Source organism: Rhyacophila brunnea, unplaced genomic scaffold, assembly GCF_057557595.1.
Source record: "Rhyacophila brunnea isolate RB1 unplaced genomic scaffold, BYU_Rbru_1.0 scaffold_19, whole genome shotgun sequence".
In the NCBI taxonomy this organism is placed as follows: domain Eukaryota; kingdom Metazoa; phylum Arthropoda; class Insecta; order Trichoptera; family Rhyacophilidae; genus Rhyacophila; species Rhyacophila brunnea.
The window spans coordinates 18786562-18804100 of record NW_028232848.1 but is presented as its reverse complement, the minus strand read 5'-3'; the positions used below and the strand labels follow the sequence as shown (position 1 = coordinate 18804100).

Below are 17539 nucleotides of genomic sequence, written 5' to 3'. Positions count from 1 at the left end.
ACGTCAAAATTGAGTGTAACAAGCGCATTTTTAAACTACATCATATAAAATATTGTTTGAAAAAAATATTATGATAGATGGAAAAATGTCTTTATTCTCATCATTTATATAACTTCATGAACTTTTAATGTTAAATGATTAACCCCTGCGGAAACCAGGTCTATATAGCCAATATGCCAAAATAAAAATGTATTTTATATAAAGGATCATCATTAATAAATTTATTTATATATACATACGTCATGTCAGTATGTAGTGACATCAATTGGCGAAAGCAATAAATGAAGGCTCAAGCGGTAGGTATTACAGTTTACTGCATTTTCATTTGACTTAAAAACAAATGAGTCACACTTTCACTTTTTATTTGACTTTTCAATTGTTTTGAAACAAATGAGTTACTTTTTCTCTTGTTCTTTTTGATTCCATCAATATGAATAATTAAAAATAGTTCTGTGTTTTTATTATTTGAAAATATTCTTGCACACAATAAAAGTTTTAATTAGTAAGTAGTAACTAAAAAACACTACGCGTAGTACGTACTACGCTGATTTGGAGGATCACCAAAAATAATCCATATCAAACATGCAAAATATTACTTAATCGTCTACTTGACTACTTATGAAGATACCGACTATCATCATCAGCCTGAATCTATCCACTGCTGGATGAAGGCCTCTTCAAGCTGTTTCCAATTCTCTCGGTCCTGTGCATTACGTTGCCACGTACTTCCGCAGAACTTTATCATTTCATCGATCCAGCGGCCTCTAGGTCTACCTTACGGACGTTTTGTACTTCTTGGATACCACTGGATGACTATATTTGTCCAACGATTGTCTCTTCTTCGAGCTGTGTCCAGCCCATCTCCATTTAAGGCTATTAATAAACTCTATTACATCGCAAACCCTTGTCTGCTTCCTTATCCACTCATTCCACTTTTTGTCCTTTCGCGTTATACCCAGCATGCACCTCTCCATACCAGTTTCTGGATCTCTCTTTTACTTAGGGTCCATGTTTCACACGCATATGTTATCACGGTAAGCACACACTGGTTGAAGACTTTGCGCTTTAGGCACAGTGGAAGGTCACTTGAAGATATTATTCAGGCGGCCAAAAGCACCCCAGCCTAGCTTTACTCTGCGAACAATTTCATCAAGTATACATCCATCTATAGACACTTGTTGTCCCAGACCGACCATACCGACTATAATATCAATATAACATAAATATTTTTTATAATATAGACAAAACTCTATGCGAAACCATATAACTTACAACCCGATCGAGCACCCCAAAAGATTCAATTAGTTAAAAAAAAACCCTAAAGATGACATTATATTATAGATGTTTTCGATTTCACTATTGGCGCTGGTTTGAATGTAGTATTTATAATTTACAAGCTGAGCCAGCTGGCTCTCGCCAGTCTGTCTCGCTAGGTCTTGCAGACAGCTTTTCGTCATGATGACATGGTGTTGGACTTTAATATAATTTTAAAGTATGTATAGTTGTCCCTTCGGGATGGATTTTGATTCACGTCAGACAGTTTGACATTTCGCTGATTTGTCAGTTTTACGATTTGCATGTCGTCACTGCCAATACAAATTAGGACTCATATGCGTAGTCTATTCTGGAGTCTGGCCTTCACAATATCGTCTGAAACCACTTCAGGCTGCTAGGCCTAGCAGAACAGCTGTCAATCGCCGATTGCTACCAATGACATTTTAATTTTAATACAATATATTATTATGTGTAGGTATGTGCATTTAAACATGATAAATAATTATACATCTCATTCATTCGAATATACAGCAATATTATGTGATAATCATAAAACGCGATCCAATATATCCAAATATTAATCTCTTTCGGGACCCATTTACATAATAGAAAAAGGTTAGCAGCATATAAAACAAATTTAAACATTGTTTTGTTTCATTGTCTATAAAAAATAAATGCTTGCAGCCATAGAATAATATTAATTAAAAAATCTAATTTTGAATTCAAAATTAACCTTAAATAATATAGTTTCCCGGTGCGCGACATTCATATCGAGACAAATGTTGATAAATAATAAAGCAATACATATTATATCTGAGAGGAATCGACCAATTCTAATAAGAATAGGGATTTATAAAACCTAAAAATGTGGAATCAGCTTGAAGAGGCCTTCATCCATCAGTGGATTCATACAGGTTGATGACGATATTGACGATATAAATGAGTAGGTATATAAAATCACAATTTTTAAAAAATATAGCAGTTTATATGACTAAGAAGAGTAGACTTAGGTTGGGATAACCTTCATCCAGCAGTGGATTGATCTTGGTGGATGATGATAATGACGATATTACGAATGGGTAAATATAATATCAGCAATTTTGATAAATTTAGCAATTCATATGACCGACAGTAATACAAACAACTTAGAGAGGCCTTCATCCACCAGTAGATTGATTCAGGCTCATGATGATAATGGCAATATAAATAGATATAATATCACCGATTTTGATAAATACAGCAATTCAAATGACATAAAGGAGTAGAATCAGGCATGGGAGTAGTGGATTAGTTCAGGTCGATGATGATAAGGACGATAGAAATGGGTATAATATCACAAATTTGTTAAACCTATAGTAGTAGAATCAGGTTGCGGAACCCTTCATCCAGCAGTGGATTGATTGTGGTTGATGATGATGACGATATGAATATGTAAATAAATATAATATCACCGAATTTTATAAATACAGCAATTTATATGGCAGAAAGGAGTATAATCAGGCTATGGGAGGCCTTTATCCAGCAGTGGATTGGTTCAGGTCGATGATGATAAGAATGATAGAAATAGGTATAATATCACAAATTCGTTAAATCGAAAGTCGTAGAATCACGTTGCAGAACCCTTCATCCAGCAGTGGATCGATGATGATGATGAAATTCAAGACTGTCAAGAATACAATCAACGTAGAGAGGCCTTCATCCAGCAGTGGATTTAATGAGGCTCGTGATAATAATGGCATTATAAATATAGATAGGTGAATATATAATAATTCATGTGTAAGTACGGAGTACAATAAGGCTGAGGAGGCCTTCTTCCAGCAGTGGATAGGTCCAGATTGATGATGGTAAGGATGGTAAAAACAGGTAGATATTATACAATATCACAAATTTCGTTAACTATAACAATTCGTATTAATACATTGCAATGGAAACTTAATATGACTATATTGTAATTTGGTATGTAAGCCTAGGTAATTATTCAATAAAAAAGTGTTCGTGAACAGCCACAAAGAAGTATTTAAAAAAAATTGCTAATAGAAATTTCACATTTTTTCGATTAATTCTGCAAATTCTAAATTTGAATTCTGACACGTCAAATGAACTTGTTTTGCGAAAGAAAACAAATGACAATCTAAGTCTATTAGTTTGACAGATAAAAAGCAGTGACATGGTTTTAGATTATATTTTCGTAGTAATTAGTGAGGAAAGATGTATTTATTTCTTGTAGCACGCCAATGTGCTACTTACAGATTTGAATAGTTTGGTGGAACATTAATTCTGATTTATGAAATATAAAAAGTATTAAGTGACAATATAATCAATTTGCCGTAGATGGCTAGCAAGATGCGAAGATGTATGGTGACGGATGTAAAACGCGCTTTGAAAATGATTTTATCTGTGATTGTGTCGAGTTTTATCAGATTGTGCCCGATTCAAATGGAAGTAGATTCGGGACTCTAAAAATTGAAGTGAATTCCTTTAATAATCAACAAAGTGGTATTTAAATAAAAAAGTTGACGTATTTTCCAAAATCTCTTAGGATAATAATATATAGGAGATAATGACATTCTAATTACATAATATGTGAGTACTTAATGTTAATAAATTATTATAATTTACTTATTCGCTCAGCCTCAAATGTCTATAAAACAAAGGTAACCATGCGATAATATCCGCAAAAGAACAAAAAACCAATATTGTAACTACACTATGGAATATTTACAATTTAAAATTTTAATGATAACATGGAGATGTATTGACATTTATAAAACTGCACATTGACGCACACACATTTTGTTTATTAATTAATGTGATTGGCTGATTGTACGTATTATAGTTCACCATGAGCTATCGTACCGGAAACAGATAGTCGTATAGCATTGCGATAAAAAAACTAATGCATTGGGGAGCATTGTTGAAAGTAATGTTCCAATTTTATTAGATTCAATAACAAAAAAATATTTGATTGGTACGAATTGATACTTACGGGTATCCACTTGCTAAACCACTTGTGAATCATTCTAAATTTTATATAAATATACACGATGTAATTGTATTTCTAATTTACTTAATTACCTAATTTCTTCTGTCTTTTCCTTGTATTATGGTCGTTTTTATTACGATTTTTAAGTGTTCTATTCAGACATGTATTTGATCTCAATGTTATACTTCAATTGGTTTCCAATACAAAATCTCTGGTCGAACCGTGATAAGTCCAACTGCGTGGCTTTGCTGATTCTATCATAATGTAAAGATCGATGATGACGACGTTGTAAGGATTGATGGCTCCGAGTCATACAGAAGGAAACAACTGGTTGTATAGAGAACGGGGAGATTTATTTACAATGAGGTTGTTACTTGAGATTCTGCTCAACTTTGATATCAAAAGTTGTCACAGAGTGACTCTAAAATTGTCTTATAGGTTAGCCTGGACTGTATCGTAGTCAACCCTGTTCATATTTCTATGAGTTAGCTCATTAATAGTTACGGGCTTTTAAGGTTCCTTAGGGAATGACACCTTTTGGCATTTTGGAATTTACCGGACGCGGATTACGTATATATTAAATAAAGATTTTTCGTAAATGCTGTCTTTCTACATTATTATGTTAGAAAATCTAAAAAAGTTTTAATCAAATAGGTATATAAACAGATGATATCGTCGTGAACGAGCGATAGAGTATTCATTTTTGACAAAATAAAATAAAAATCTAAATTTTAATGGAATTAGATTTTACAAATTATACAACAGACATATTATCATGATAAATTAATAAAGAATAATTGTATGTTTTAGAAACCTGGATAAGGTTCTTGGCAGCAGGGGTAGTACTTCTCGTGTCGCTCAGCCGGCACTCCCAAAATGTCCCACTCGACCGAAGGATAGTATTCCCGGAGTTCGATTCCGACCTCCACTTTGTTATCCCCTGGCTTTTGACTTATGTGCTTCAAATCGATCTGCAAGAGAAGGTTCATTAATACTATATTCGAGTGGTGGAAATCTGTGGATGCTTGTGGAAACGTCTAGCTCAAGTGTCGACCTACTCGGAAATGAGATTAAATCATAAGTTATTTGACAGCTGCTTCTGCGATCCAGGAAATTTGCTAGACTGGCTTTGGATAACTACTTTTTGTTTCAATGCCAGAAATCTTGTTAAATTATTCCGATTAATTCAAGTGTAGGTATTAGGTTCGGAAATTAATTGAGAATGGATTAAATACGCGTTCAAGTAAAACTAAACCTAAACGAAGATTATAAAAAGTCAAACGATTTTTCAAGTTAAAAGAATAATATATTATATATAATATATGAATAAATAATTTTATTGTAGATACTATTAAAAGATTTATATAATTTATATTTATTTATTAGAAAAAAGAGTATTATGGCATCATTACTAGTAATTACCAATCCGTTATCATAGATAATAAAATTATAAACGCTATGCTATTATAAATAAAAAATACTTAATTACTAATAACAAGCAATATGGAACACGAAAGAAGAAGGCACAGTCAGTTTTAATGTAAATATTAAAATTAAAATAATAACAAAAAATATGAATTTAACATATATAAAACGTCTACAAACATAATAAAGTTATAAGCAAATAAGTTAATCGCACGGTACACAGTATCATGAAACAGCATATCCGTTCTCTGATGGGGTATCGCGAACAATGATTTTGACGGGACCGTAAAAGTTGACATTTACCAGTAAAGACGGATTGTAAAAGAATCCACGAAGAAGTAAAAACCTTAAAAGAGCAATCAATCCTCGGATGGAGAAGGATTGCATTGATAGGATTCCCATGAGTCGAAAAATTCTTTTGATTGTCATTATCATAGGGAACGAATCCATATATTACGAATACGTTAAATCGGTTAAATTAAGAATAAGATAAACCTATTATTAATACCAGTGACGTGCAATCCACATATTATGTCGGAGATGCATAACATGCCCAGAAATACTTGATAATGCAGCGTGTGATAATGTTATGTAGTTACTTACTCTGCAATCAAATGGCATATTTAATTTAATTGTATGTTTTCTAATGGTATTCTACAGCACATTTTAATTGTGTTACGTGTCATAATTTATCTTGAGTGATAAACATCAATTTTGATAACTTTACTATTGGTAAGAATTTCCACAATTATACCGCCTGCTACTGGTTAATACGTCTTTGTATTATATTGGGTTAGTTTCAGATTTATCCATATAACGGGTTCTGGATTAATATAAAATATCGGAGACCCTGAGACCTAAAAATTACAATATGGCTATTTTGAGCTTACGTTACCATACGTTAACAGGCAAAATATAATTATTCTAAAATCGGACTATGAAAGTACTACGCAAAAGTATTATAATATATTAAAATATTTTCGTGCGATCGCAATGTTTCGAAACCATGCTTACAGAAAAATTGTCGTACCGAAATCACGTGCTCTGCATCTAATCCTCCAGCATAGTTAACTATTGTGATATATATTATTATATTGTCGGAGGGTTTGTTTTATCATAAAACCGCGGATTTAGGGAGATTAAATTTAAGTATATTTCGTTTTTCACACGAGATTCAGGACATATTATTTAATGATTGAAGTAACAATTATTATCAATATTTCACGGGCACACTTTGGCGCGAAAAGATGGTGAATCAGAAACGGACCAGCCGTAGTGACGGCCAAGGACTTGTTCTCGACTACCTACTCGGTATCCTACTGTCTTACTTTGTTTCGTTATATACTAACAACACGATATTCGATATAATATCTTCCTTCCTAATTCTGTCGATTACATAATTATTCATAGGGGGATTTAGGTATTTAATACGTTATTTATTATAATAATGTATATTATAGCGAACAAAATCAGATCTCTAAGCCATTCAGATCACCCGATGTTCTGAAAGTACTTTACTTCTCATATGTTCGATCCATAGTTGAGTTTGCTTCTGTCGTGTGGAATCCACAGTACGTTACATATATAAATCGTCTCGAAGCGCTACAAAAGCGATTTCGTAAGCACGTCAAGCTTACTGTTATGATTTATCTAATTCTATTTCGACCACTGCAACTTTTATGTTACCATCTTTGGAAAGTCGACGTTCTATATCTGATCAATATTTTCTTTTTAAAATTATCAATGGTTTTGTTGACTCGCCAAACCTACTCGAAAGAGCTTTATATGTATCAATATGTAACTGTTTGTTTCCTTAATAAATAAATAATAACAAAAAATATTTGTAATAATAAAATTTAACTTGTATAGGTACTAACTCTACGCATGATGTTTTCGTAAAATCTTTACATAATACACATTATATTATATTTATATATATTATGTTATTTCCTAAATAACTATGCGTTCGTAAAAACAAGATAGCACCAGTGACAATTAAATCAGTTTATAAGAAAGACATTTCAAGAATATTTGTTTGTTGAAATTTGTAGTAGTATAAGGGAAGTACATACTGCTTTAGAAATCTCCTAGTGGAAAATTAAGTAGGTATTGGTTTTTAATTTTTTTTTCTATAAGCATCAAATTAAAAAATATGTTCCTCTCCGTTATGTTTATACATACATACGACATTTTGTTTTGAAGTGAAACTAAATCAAAATGGACCTAGCCGCAAAAATTTTAATTAAAAAATCCGTGGATTTTTGCGGGAGGGATTTGATTCCTTTTTTGAAACGAGACTGGGTAGAACAAATTCACTTTGAAATTAAAAATACATTAAACTTCAGTCAACTAGGAATCTAGTATATGCAGAACCTATATTACTATAAAATAACAATTTGGTATAGCAAAACTGGGAAGTGTGTTCATAATTTTATAGACATTGGTTTTTGGTTAGACTTTGAATTAAATTCTTATAAATAGAAGATTATATATTGTAAATATTATTATTTTCGGTCAATCTCTTACTTACAAATATACAATCTCTATAAATGATGATATAATATATGATATCACACGCCTGCTATAATTATTTTATGGACTACTTAGCGGTCCTACAAGTACATATTATGGGTATTGTGTTATTATTTGTTCTAAATTGAACATAATATTAAATTTGGAAAAAAAAACAACATAATATGCATTCAAAAGATGTGGAGCGTAACAACTCGTAGCTCCAAAAGCAGACACTCTAAAACTATTCCACATTAACTGCTGTTCACCTATTATTAGATAGGTAGTTAAGCCATGAAAAAATATTTTGAAAGTATTGCTGATGATGTCTTCACTGAAATAACTATCGACCTGTGACTTTTTTGTAGAATAGATGTCATTTAAAAATGATTAGAACGCGCAAATTTTATTCCTGCGACCGGGGTAGTTCAAGTACCTACCTAGTAACAGCTACATCCAGTGCATGAACCTAATAAGTTTAATGAATTTCAAACATGATTTAAAAAAAATCTCCATATTTATTAGAAAAAAACTGAACAGAGCACAACTTGGAGTCAGATCTTTCATTTTCTGGGTGTGTATGATTCGTGTTAATTATTTTTAAGAATTGCGTTTTGTCTGATTTAATTAAAATTCTGCGAATTAGTTAAGGTAAATGATATTAGTAATTTAATTGCCACATCCAGCGCTAGTGAAGTTTAATATTGACGTTCTTATACTTGAGTATATTTTTTTAAATATTCAATATTGAATATGTACACACCATATTTAAGAAAATTAGATTATTATTATAGAAAATACATTCAGGAATTCAAATATATTACAATGTAAGTATATACGTCAAAGTTAGAGTTCAGAGTAGTGAAGACTTAAGGCGATTGATTAAATTCGAAGCATTATGGCTATGGATAGGAACTTATGATCTGATGATTTATATTACGAGTATTATATTTAGATAGATAAAACACACATTGATTTGATTAAATTTATATACAACTATAGAGTATGATATATGGTAATAAGATGTATGACACAATTAGATTAGGAAAAGGACACATTTATTAATGATTCAACAATAGCATTTACTTTAAAAACACAGTAAATAAAATGGAAATTAAAGCTTATATCTTTAGTTTCTGATGTTGAAAGTTTAATTTATGTGTTTTACTGAACGTTATTTAAAGGCAATTTTATTATTTAAACGACTTAAATGATATGTTTGAAAAACGACGAATAAAAACTTATTTTTAATTTAAAATAACAAATAGAGAAACTATGTTTTTGATAAACCTCTACAAACGTTCCAGTAATTTACACGACGCTCTCTTCATTTCAGCGAGGCGTCGAAGATTTAACAGCGTCGCGACATGGATTTATCGCAGGCGCTTCACAATGGAATCTAAAAACACAGATATTTGAGATTAAAAGCATAATGCCAAGCAATATTAATTTTATATAGAGAATAGTAGATAAGAAAAACTTGTCCGTGAAAAAGTCATATTAAATCCAATATTAAGAAACGAATTAAAAAAAAATGAAACGCACGAGTAATAACGTGTTATTATTTTTTTTAGTAGTTTACCATGATATTATTATAACGAACATATCTCCGTAACATTTGTTATGTGTTTAGCGACATAAATCCTTGCCAATTGTCTCCAATCCTTTACATGGTTCAATGAAATGTGATAATTAGTAATAAATTTCTTCGGTTATTTTATTTATCAAATCTCAGATTTGTAATAGAGATTTTAGAGCTGTCTTAAGTTGAAGCAGGTGCAATAAGTTGAATGATCTGAGTTGAATGAGCTTACACTAGTTTGGTGTATGAAATAATTGTTAAATAATGTCAGTTATTATTGTTATATTTAACTTAATTTCATGTAGTAGGGTTTTATTTACTTGTAGTAAAATACTGTTAGATAGGGTGGATAAGTTGGGGTCGAAACCAAATTTATCGAATATTTAAAAAAAATACATAATTAGTGCAATCCGTCTATGACAGCTAATGCAGTTGTTTGAATTAAATTGCATTTTTTTAAATTCAAGAAAAAATTGAGTCTTGGTCTACTTTCCGAGATATTTGAATTAAAACATTTCATTATTTTTCGTGTTTTAACGTATATTATATTTTGTCTTATTGGGGTGGGTCGTATTATTAATTATTACGTAAAGTGGATTTAAATATATTAACCATGTTCGATACTGAAAAGATCATTATGGACATTCACAGAATTTTTGTTTTTACGATTACCATTTGCTCAATCGATCAAGTCGATATTCCGACTCCAGATACACATAGAAAAAACAGATGTGTGTTAGCCAGACCCAGGATTCATACATGGGATCCACGACATTATAACCGACGCGTTATCCGCTGGGCCATCATGATACGTATATTTTATATTTCAAGACTAGTTTTTATGTAGATTTTTATTTTATATATTTTAGTATTTTACAACATTTTTATTACACATATAAGATATAATATAATATTAAATCAGACATTCGTCACCATTTCCACTTTTGCAAGAATGCGCAAATATAATATTATAGACATTTTAAATAATATGTAATTTACAAAAACGTAAACTTCTTTACATATTTATGTTTACGTTGGTTGATTTGCAAACATCAAAATTACAATAGGTAGGCACCTACTATCATTATTTCGATGCCATGACAGCGAAGAATTTATACAAGCATCTACAAACATAATATAATAAAAGTAGACTTACCCATTATTATATTTTATTAGATGTCGAATTATAAAACCTTTTTATCAATATTGTTTAATAATGCCGAACATCAATATTATCTGACACGTCATAATATATTTTATTTTATTTACACCAATTATTTCAACTCGACAAATATTGTGTGATTGCTTTTGTTTCGAAAATATCATAAAGAATTGACATGAAATTTGAAAACAATGACACGACATCAGTGAAAAAATAATAGTCTCGCAGTTCGAGTGTTGATTGGTTGGACCGTGGCTGAGCTCTGATTGGTTATTGCACTGGTCTTGTGTCATTGTAACTTCGTGTGCGATCGTTTTGTACTTAATTATTAACGAGACTGAGTATTTCTGATGTATATGGTTACAATCGCTGTATGGAAGGTACATCCCCTTGTGATGTACGACAACCAAACTAGCTGTTACTGAATCCATAGATTGTGGGTTGGAATTCTGAAATATACATGATGGTTTTTTCCGTTGGACTAAATATTATGTTTAACAAATGGTTTACCACTTCTTTTACTAAATATTTGTTAAGAAACCTCTTTCAATTGAAAACATAAAGTACATACATGACTATACGTCGAATGAGCTACGTAGACACTATTTTAAGAATTTATAAAATAACGTAAATACAAGGCGATTTGGTTGGACATATTTATTGCCCTCCAATTGTTATAAATAATAGCAGTTTAGTTATTCTGCACTTTGGGAGAACAAACAACTGATCTCCAGATTTATAAGATAGCTGTTATGGATAGAGATCAATACTACTAAAATGGCAAAGTTCTCATTTACACCCCCTATAAGTCGATACAAGTATGTAGCCAAATATAGATCTCTCCTAACTTTTAGGCTGCAGTATATAAGCATACCTAAGAAAAATTCGGTTGGGTAAAACCACGAATAGTATCGACTTTCAAAATTACTTAGAGAAAGAGTTAGAGGAAGAACTCAGAAATTATAATTATTTCTTATACTGTAACGTCCAAAAAGACACGTGAAGTATGCAAGACGTAACTCAACATTTTAGGTACTTAATGGTAAATGGTAAATATGCGGCCAATAAATGTAATTTACTGTCAAACGTAATATCAAGATCTTTTACAGATGATATTTACGATAAAACTCTGCCATGCATCGAATATTGTAAAAAAAATACTCGCCAAGCTCTAATAAACGATAAATGATTAGGTACACATATCAATATTAAAGTCCAATTTCTCACGTTTATCCCAATCTTATATAATTACTATTTTCTATATCAAGTTGGCTCTGATGACAATTATTGTTCTAGCTGACAATTTCCAAGAAGAGTTTTAAGTCACCAGTGAACAACAAAACACCAACAACTTTTTACAACGTTTTTATTAGCTCGTATTCTTGTTTGTTCGGTGGTTGTTTGTCCAGTACAAATCTTGCAATCGATTTTTAACTAACTTCCCGACTAGCTAGACATTTGAAACTTTTAGAATATATCAGAACACGATGCCAATGTATTATTTTAGTCATCTTTAAGCAGGATTGAATTCATTTTCAGTTCATTCTATTTTGTATGGAAAATACGTAAAAAGTAAAAGACTATTATTGGTTGCTAATGGGGTGGTCCAGCAACTAAATTATTAATATCCTACGTGCGTTACCATGGAAATCAAAATTAAATGTCAAAATGATATTTCAGTATTGTATATTTGTTTGTTTTTTATTTACTTCATATCAAGTACAAGTTTGAGCATATTGAGCATAATAATTCAATAGAAAATTTAAAAACGTTGTATATAAAAAGTTCTTTTTATCTTGTAATTATTTGTAATTAGTTTCACCTTCTTATATTTAGGATCCGTCTAGTATATAAGGTTTTATTTAAGCTAAAATATATTTACACAGCGTCGTGTAGCTTATAATGGCATTTATTTTATCACACACCGCAGTTTTCCAACTTTCCCTGTCCGCCCTGATCTAGTATCATGTGAAGGTAATTGAATGGCACTTCACGGGACGCTCGCAGTCGCGCTAAACTGATTTTGGTTCAATGAAATTTTAATGGACGCCGCTCAGCCGGCGTGTCTGGAATCCAAATCGAAGGCTTTCGTCGATTCGGCGGGATCGCGGCGTAATTAGAGCTTAGAAAGTTTCGCGAGCTTTCATACTCTCTCATCCTACTTACTGTCGTTGCGTAGTGTACACATTATTACCGTCCAATATTTAAACGACTTGGAAAAAAGCTCAATGTTATAATAAGACTCGCTGATGTATTCTATTATTTTTTCGGCGGAAAACGTCTTATACTTTGGTAGACAGAGGAGGTTCAGACTTTCTCGTTATAAACGTTTGTTCACAGTACTGCATACCTACTTTGACTAAAATAATGAACAACACAGTGTATAAATCGTTAAAAAAATGTTAATAAGTTTAAATGCCAATATCGATGGTCATGTCAAAATTACCTATGATTTTCACACTCTCACCGTTTAAAACATTTAATATGCCATAAACCACAAAACACCCACTAACGAACAAAATAATACTCATTATAAAGCTTTTACTACATTATGTATCTAACGACATAGTGAGAGTTTAATCTTATATTATGTTTACGATGACTATGAATATTCTCTATTGTCTAAAAAAATCGCTTCTACAGTCAATTTCATTCTTTCGCCCTTCCCTAAGTAAAATAGATAAACATATTTTAACAATCTTAAAACTTGGCGCTGTAACGTTTTACATTCAAATGATGGTTCAGTCGTTTGTGTTTGACCCCCACAATATTACTATATAAAAAAATAATTGTTTGGTGTGATGTCCTACTAAGTTTAATTTTATACGGATACATATTTGATTAATAAACACCGAACTGTTATTATGGTTGTTTTATTGGATACACCTGTACTCTGTATTATATTTTGAGAATGTATAGAATGTAAAATATTAAACACTAAACAGTTGAACACTAGACAATATTTATATTTGGCCACTTATTTTTTGCGACTTTCCGAAAACGAGAACTCTGCTATTCTTGGTAGTATTGATATATGTGTCCCTGATAACTATCTTAGAAATCGGGAGCATAGTTACTTGTTCTTCCACGGTGCAGAACTAATTGCCATTGACAATGCCAATTAGGAGGACAATAAATCTGTTAAACCAAATCACTTCGGATATTGACATATTCCACCTGCGTGAGGATGAGTATAGGTGGGCATTGTTTTATAAATTCTTAAAATAGGGCTTGCTTAGCTCATTCTAATATCTAATTTGTATTTTTTTGTATTTAAGCTTTTCTACTGTTTAATAACTTTTATATAATACTGTTTTAATAATATTTCTTTTTTTCTAAATGTAATGTTGTGAACGTCTTAAATTAATAATTTGTAATGCTCACTATAATATGTAATTTTTTTTTGAATAAAATGAATTTAGTTTAGTATTTAATAGTCTTTCGTCATTCTCGGACAAACACGGTGTATGAAGAACGATTATTCAATTGAGAGATTATTGTTTTGTGAACTGCTTGATTGAAAGGTTTGATATCGATTTATCATTGATAAGTATAGGTAAATCATTCTACAGTGGCACCATAGGCGATTCGCGCGTGTATTGAATTGCTTGCGACAATGCATGTTTCAATGCTAGCAAACAATACCACTACAACTGCAATGCGCATTTGCCGTACCCATGGTGCCACTGTAAAACGATTTACATATACTTAATTATTGTCTGAAATCGTTAATTCTATTTTATGTTGATATGGTTATTATAATAGAATATATATCTGTGTCTTAATTATTGGATTTTAATTTAGAGTCTTGCGCTGCAGGTCTTTATCAGCGGGAAGCGTGAGACGTGGCGATGCTTACAAAAAAAAAAAAATGAATACCGATACTGGACCATGATGATAGAGTGATCAAGTTTCTGGTTCAAAGTAAACTTTTGATGACAATATACCATTTTATAACTACTTATAATAATTACCAGCTTGCTGATGATATAAAAGTCAAGCATGTGAATGTGTATTTCTCATCATTTAACCGGAGAGAAGGTGGCCTTAATGGAGAATAGGACGTCAATATCCGACCGAGCACTGTCAGTTCTATAATGTGCTTTAAATTAATGTAATTATGTCAAAAAGGTTCGTACGTCAATCTAATATATGATATTTTGAATTAATTGCATGAAATTTGCGTACCTAGTTAAGATAGTACTATTAACTGCAAAGCTAAATATCTCATATCAGTTAAGTTATAACCGCAAACGCAGTCAAACGAGTTATTTGATGGTTGGAAAATAAATTATGTTATTATTTAAGATCAAAAACTAGTTATAATACGAGTAATATGTAGCATTTATAAAATGGTAAAGAGTGTGGGATGTGAATCGTGACAAGGTAAACATTTATGGGATTTATTTCGGATTGCCCGTTTACTCAAAATTAAATGCGAAAAAATGAGTTTTGCCTCTTATACTAAAAATATTATTTTTTAGTTATTAATAATAGTGTTTTCTGATTATTAGTATAGATATATAAACTTTTTTTTTTGTTTTGTGATTTTACCGAGGCTTTGACTGCGACTCGCTGTCATATCGCCTCTTCTCTTCTAGAAGGGGATCCGTCGATCAGATCCTCACTCCTATTTTGTTAAATAGCTTTATAATTATTTTGCCTAGCTCTTCAGTCTTTCTTTCTTTCTTCTTTAGACGCCAGTGTTTTATGCACCAAAATCGCTACTCCTCCGTATCCATCCCCTCTGTTTTTTCGATACATCGTGTAATCATTGAATTTCAGATAGTCTAATTCAGCTCTCAGCCAAGTCTCTGAGATTAATGCTATTGCTATTTTTTGACTTATTGAGTAAAGTTCTATATCATTCTTTTTTTGCTTCATACTTCTGGCATTCCATTGTAAAATCCTATTTTGTTTTTTTTATCCATTTTCTTGCAGAATCTCCCCTAGAATTTCTCCTAAATTTCCTTCTTTGAAGTTTTTGCATACCTAGTCCACTGCTTTAATTATTAGTTGTTTAATGATCTGCTGCCAGTCTCCCCCCTTCAGCAAGACTTTCATAATTTCTCCCATCGCATTAACCTCTTTGAATTTTTCTTATTTTTTGTAGGCTTTACGCTACTACCTGTAGCTGTTATTGTCGAGCTTGAAGCTTCTACCACCACTTCTTCTTTCTTTTTATTTTCCTTTATTTTTTGAATTATTTCGCTTTCATCTCTTCCCACGATTTTTTTTGTTTTAATATGTCAGCATAGCTGTTACTTAAAATATTTTTTTTGCTTCCTTGAAAGGTATGTTCATTTTTATCATTGCTTCTTTGCAATTCTTTTCTTCTTGCCACCTTGGGAATTTTTGGCTGTTTGCCGCGTGGTTACCTTTGCAATTGTTGCACGTAATTTCCTCATTTTTGTGGTTTTCACCGCAATTGGGGCACGTTTCTACTTTACTGCTGCAATTGTTCGCAATGTGCCCATATTGTCAGCATTTGTAGCATTGCATTACTCTGAATACATACGGTTCTACAGCAAAAGAGACGCCATGTATGTGAATTGTTCTCGGCAATATTTTCTCCCCAAATTTAATACTGACTGACGAGGTCTTCGTAAGCTCTCTTGTATCATTTTTTTTGTCAACCTTTTAAGGTTGGTCACTTTTGCATCACTTTTGATTTCCATTTGCAGTTCTTGTAGGTCCATATCAATGTCGACTTTTCTTATTACTCCATAAGAGCAGGAGTCATTCTCTTTAATCACAAAACCGAGATCTTTGAGTTCTCCAGCTTGTTCACTTTATCTGCTTCTTTTTCGTCTTCTACTCTTCGTCTACGTCTTTAAATTTTTGTTGTAAATTTTCTGTACTTCAACTTTAATGGTATTTTACTTCCCGTCGCTATCATGAAGATGTTTTCGTTTCTCTTTTTGAAGCGACCCCAGAGTCTCTTCTGGGTTTTTTCCAGAGGTCACAGTCTGCCATTCTTCTTCTTTTTCTCCAAGCACTTCCTCTTCATCATCGTTTCTTTTCTTCTTCGTTTTTTTTGGTTTCATTCACGTCCACAGTAGTGTTATCCATTTTAATATGTTTCCTTTTCACGCGGACTTTGAAATCGCGTAACAGTGTGAACAAATGACAGTGTGGATAACCCCTCGCTTTACCACGTTTGGCACACTAATTGCTCTCGTGCAACAATAATTACTATTCACTGTTGCTCACTGTTAATATTAATAATATATTAATTTGTGCAGTATGTATGCACTAAATAATATATACACTGTAAATCTCGGCTGTCTTTTTTCACCTAATAATCTTTCTTTCAGACTTCACTTATTTATATTAAATTCTGGTAACAACAATTTTCTTTCTATTCGACACGGGCGTCCAACTGGATATTTAAACTTATTAGGGGCAAATGCAAAGATTCCACTATTTGTATGTAAGCAATGAACAATCTAAATATAGAAATACTTCGTCATTCTTACGGAACTTTGCAATAGAGTTTTACTGATTAAATAGGTGCTTAATATTAATAAGTTACTACTCAGGAAAATAGGCAACTTTTCACATACTATGCATTTGAATTGACTGTTGTAGGATACAATAA

General features: G+C 31.8%; 1 protein-coding gene across 2 annotated transcripts in view; it reads right to left on the bottom strand.

Moving 5' to 3' along the window:
• The window catches only part of nAChRalpha2 (nicotinic acetylcholine receptor alpha2), a 249917-nt gene that overhangs the window by 12137 nt on the left and 220241 nt on the right, over positions 1–17539 (bottom strand). For both annotated transcript variants that reach the window (XM_085946224.1, XM_085946225.1), the window contains one exon: positions 5073–5229. In XM_085946224.1, coding sequence (XP_085802350.1) covers positions 5073–5229 — 157 coding nt within the window. The remainder of the gene's footprint in view (positions 1–5072; positions 5230–17539) is intronic.